The sequence below is a fragment of the Penaeus japonicus genome, unplaced genomic scaffold (genome assembly GCF_977035675.1).
Source record: "Penaeus japonicus unplaced genomic scaffold, GWHDUDI00000001_assembly GWHDUDI00000034, whole genome shotgun sequence".
NCBI lineage: Eukaryota > Metazoa > Arthropoda > Malacostraca > Decapoda > Penaeidae > Penaeus > Penaeus japonicus.
Genome location: NW_028234436.1, coordinates 24,403,360 through 24,408,359, shown reverse-complemented (window position 1 = coordinate 24,408,359; position 5,000 = coordinate 24,403,360). Strand labels below are relative to the sequence as shown.

General features: G+C 35.4%; 1 protein-coding gene across 1 annotated transcript in view; it reads right to left on the bottom strand.

Annotated features, from left to right (window-relative positions):
* Positions 1-1,429: 1,429 nt before the first annotated feature.
* LOC122243473 (uncharacterized) overlaps positions 1,430-5,000 on the bottom strand; it is a 4,805-nt gene continuing 1,234 nt past the window's right edge. The window contains exons 2-4 of the mRNA XM_086531039.1: positions 4,253-5,000; positions 1,856-3,922; positions 1,430-1,461 (exon numbers count right to left, since the gene is read on the bottom strand). The exon at positions 4,253-5,000 is cut by the window's right edge and continues 1,062 nt beyond it. Coding sequence (XP_086387165.1) covers positions 1,430-1,461; positions 1,856-3,922; positions 4,253-5,000 — 2,847 coding nt within the window. The remainder of the gene's footprint in view (positions 1,462-1,855; positions 3,923-4,252) is intronic.

Genomic DNA, 5,000 nt, shown 5'->3' with positions numbered 1-5,000 from the left:
TGTATTGTGGAGGTTGAATATTATCGGCAGTTTGAACCATAATACAATTATTTACATAATAAACAAATACTGTTTGTGTTCTATTAAACCGACACCAAATAACAATGTTTGCACACAATCCACGGCCAGTAGAGATAGGGTGGGCGTGGCACTCAGTTGTTTGCAGGTTAGTGACGTATTGTCATCACACTATTCTCAAAATAAAAAGCTGGAATTAATAAAAAAACAACAATATCATATTACACCGTATTACACGACACAAAAAATATCAAATAAATGAATGATAAAATCAAAAACTTTCACGAGCAGGGTGAAATTAGTACTGGCTAACGCGAGCAGGGTCAGTGGCAAAGTGACCGACCAAATGTAAAACTCGGAAAAGATGGGAGGGAAAAAACTCCGCTCAGACCATGCGCTTTACACTCCAGGGAGATCGTATATAATAAAATAAATAACTATATAAATATTAAATACTTATGATATAAGTAATCAAAAAACCAATATTTAAATACATGCAATTTAGCAACCCTTTACAATGCCCTCATTTAGCTAAAGTCTCAGAGTTTAGGCAAAAATGTAAATTGCAGGGTTATAATCAATGGTATTTATAATGGGCATTACTCAGAATATCGGCACCAACATTTTCTAGACCTTTAATATTCTCGATTGTAAAATGAATGACCCTGAAGCCTTAGAGCCCACCTCATACGTCTTCCCTTGCTATTCCTCATGTTCCGCAAATAAGTCACAGCTTGTTGATCAGTTTGGAAGTACAAAATTCCTTTCCATAAAGATAACTTTTTGATAATTTATCTATTGACCAATATAAAGTAGCAAGCATATTGCTTGTTCTCATAGTTATATTGAGTTGCACTATTCCGTTCCCGATGTCTAGAAGTTAGAACGGACAATTGCGTTGATGTCAATCACTGGCTCAAGTTAATGTGTACCAATGTCGCAATGTCTTGAGAATGCTCAAAAATGGACAGTCAGACCTTATAACCATTGTGATCTGTGATAAATAGCATTCTAATGTTTTCGATTTTGTAAGAGTGTATAAAATGTAATCTGTTTGAATATAATCTGTAAGTGCAAATAGACGCACAAGAATGGAGGCTATGTGACATCAGATTATGTACTCTTTGAGAGTATGCTTCAAGAAGTCTTTTGTATAATGTTAGCGTTTGATTCAGCCAATCAAGTTTGTTACAAGAAAATATTTTAACATCCTCATTCATAGGAGCAGCTATGCTGCAAAATTAGGGATATATAAATCTCCTATAGAAAATGAAGAACAGAGCGGTGGTAACCGAAGTGAAAAGAATTCAGCTGATACTGTTATTGAGATCTGTGGCGAAAGTAAATAGAGGCTAAATAATGAGCTTGTATACTTGGTTGTCTCTAATGGGTACTTGAGTTTATTATTCCCCTACATGGAAGACTCCAAGAATGATTTTAATTCTAGAAAAATCCAAAGAAAAAATTTGCTAAATGCCTGCTCTGGCAAACCATTGATAACGAGGTAATCTTTCTAGCAACTGTCTCGTTAAATGCTTAGTAAATGTTCATTCCCAGTTGATTATGAACAACTACATTATCAAAATAACATTCTGTATTCTTTAGCCATCAAGAACCTTACGCATAAGTCTTAATAAATGTAGCACATGCGTTTTTTTTTTTGAACGAGAGAAAAAGAACAAAGTTAAAAAAAAGGATTCTAACAAATGCATTAGACCCTTATTTGTTGCAAACGCAGAGTAGTGTACATTTTCGATTCTTTTGATAATGGTATTTGCAGTCTGTGTACCTTTTGTCAGATCAATCTCTGAAAAATACTTTTTGTTGGAAAAATTACCTAATGCACCGTCAGAAGTAGGCATTGGTTCACAATCAAATATGGTAACATCATTAAGTCCCCTGAAATCTAAACAAATTCTAAGTGTTCCATCTGCTTTCTTAACAAGTACAACAGGTGAACAGTATGGGGAGTTAGAGGGTTCAATAATTCCCATTTCAAGCATTTTATCAATTTCCTTATTAAATGTATCAACCAAATGATGTGGAATTGGGTAAGGCTTCTTAGAAATAGGTGTTGTGGTTTCTAATTTGATGACATGTTCTATACTAGAAGTATAACCAGGTTCATCCGAGAATACATCACTGAATTCTTCTATCAAATTCTTTATATCCATTATCTGACTTTCATTTAGATCTTCACCCAAGTTCATATTCTCACAACTATTAGTTTCAAAGTACATGGTTTCACTTTCTTTATCACACATTTCTTCTGTAACACAAAGTTGAACTATAGTTTTCTTTTCCATATCATTTCTTCTGTGATATTGCTTAAGCATATTGATATGAAAGAGTTTAGGCTTATTTCGGATATTTACAAGGTAATCCACTCCATTTTCTTTGCACTCAGTCACAGGATAAGGTCCGCGCCATTGCATAATTAATTTATTGGTATCAGACGGCAAGAGCACTAAAACTTCGTCGTTTACATTTAGTTTGCGATTCTTAGTTTTCACATCATAGTACTTCTTATAATACGTACTACTAATTTCGGCATTAGAAGCCGCTAATTTCGCCGATTCCTTCAGGCGTGATCTTAGTTCAGTCACATACTCATAAACATTCTTTACATCAGAATTCAAATCATCATTTGACCATAATTCATGCAAGATAGCAAGAGGACCTCTCACAGGTCGACCATACAATAATTCGAATGGTGAAAATTTTAGTGAATCATTGGGGATTTCCCTATATGCAAAAAGAATAGCAGGTATATACCTATCCCAATCCTTAGGTTTGTCAGTACACAATTTTTTTAGCATAGATTTTAATATGCCATTCAATCTTTCTACGGCTCCATTACAGCTTGGATGATATGGGGTAGTATAAAGAGCTTTAATTGATAGCAGTCTATTTACTTCTGCCATGAGATCGGATCTAAACTGAGTTCCTCTATCAGAAAGCATCTCTTTCGGAATTCCAACTCTAGCAAATATTTCAACAAGAGATTCTGCAATAGTTATTGAATCAATTTTCTTTAACGGAACAGCTTCAGGGAATCTAGTTGCATAGTCAATGAGAGTAAGAATATATTTGTGGCCTCTATCAGAACATGGTGAAATAGGTCCAACAATGTCAATGGCTACTCTAGAAAAAGGTTCAGCAACAACAGGAATAGATTTCATCGGCACACGACTAACGCTACCTTTAGCAGAGACTTTCTGGCAAATATGACAGGATTTACAGTAACGTTTTATTTCAGCTCCAACACCAGGCCAAAAGAACTTCTGATAAACTTTATAACTAGTCTTCCTATGAGAGAAATGACCACCTGTTAAAGAATCATGGGCCAGGCTCAATACTTTGTTTCTGAACATCTCAGGGACCACAAGTTGCTTAGTGCCAATTTCATGAATGTTTTTGCTCTTGATACATACTCGATAAATTAAATCTTTAAATATCTCATACTTCACAGATCGTGATTTTACTCTTTCTTCTTTCCCACTTTCTACTTTCTCCCTTATCGATTCTAAGGTTATACAAGATTTCTGTGCTTTAATCAAAGAAGCTTTGCTTATTTCAATATCTACATCTGTAGGGCACTTGAGTTTGAAACCTACATCAGTCTTACTTTTACTTGCTCTTGTTTGAACCACCATGGACATATCTATAGGATGTTGATAAGAACTCTCGCTACATACCTTTGAGTTTTGGGTAGGAGTAAGGGATGAAGGTTTGTCAGGTACTTCGGTTAGGTCATGGGGGCTAGGTAGCTTAGGTAGGTCACAAAGGTCAGGTTCTTCAAGGAGATCACAAGGGTCAGGACTAGTGCAGGATCTTAGGGTAGCCACATCAACAGTAGCAGGATTTGGGTCATCAGGACAGGATTGGCTCGGGATCTTCATACCTGGAACACATCCTATTAGAACTTCTGCAAACTTAATGGGTGCAGCTATAGCATTTGTCCATCCAGTAAAGAACTTGCTCTTAATGTAACATCTTATTTTAGGAAAATAATTTGGCCTGCCCAAATAATCATAAACCTTAGCCATTTTCCCTAATTTATATTTAGAATTAACCAAAGAGTCTTTAACTATGACTGTAGAGCATCCAGTATCAAGCATAACTTCCACAGGTTTATAAAATAGAAATCCATTAGTATCTACAACACAACTATTAGGTTTTAATTCTGCCTCAAAAACAAAATTTACTTTATCATTAGAAAAAGCACTTTTACCTCTAAAATTCCTGGGATTATCGGGACAATTTGGTTTAATATGTCCAGTTTTACCACAACCATGACAGACAACTTCACTGCTATTGCTCTTATCTTTAGACTGGAAGAAAGTTTTATGCTGAGAAAACTTCTCCGACTTGCCACGGTACAAATGGGCACTCCTATACCTGTCTGCCGCTTCTGCCATCTCAGTTGCGCTGGAAAATTCACGTTCCTTTAGAAAAACACGTAATTCAGGGTTACAACTGTTTAGAAATTGTTCCCTAATCAGAAAATCAAAAAGAGACTCATAATTCTTATCCACATTGCTAAGAGAAATCCATCTGTCAAAATACTGCTCAATTCTAACTAATAATTGCACATATGATTCTTTATCAACACATTTACACTCCCTAAATTTTCTCCGATACATTTCTGAATCTACCGAATAACTTCGTAATAAAGCCGATTTAAGCTTCTCATAATTATTTACAATTTCTTCAGGTAAAGATACATATACCTTAAGAGCACGACCACGTAACAAGGAACCTAAGTATATATGATAATCCTCTTTCTTCCATTTGTGTAAATGAGCCAAGCGTTCAAATCGTAACAGAAAAGAATCTATATCGTCTTGCCCATCATTGAAGGTAGGAAGTCTAAGGCCATCATACACGTTAGCACGTGAACTAACATTAGCACTAGCATTAACATTTACGTCGCTCTCATTTCTTTCGCCAGAAGAACGTAATTCAGCTAAATACAATTC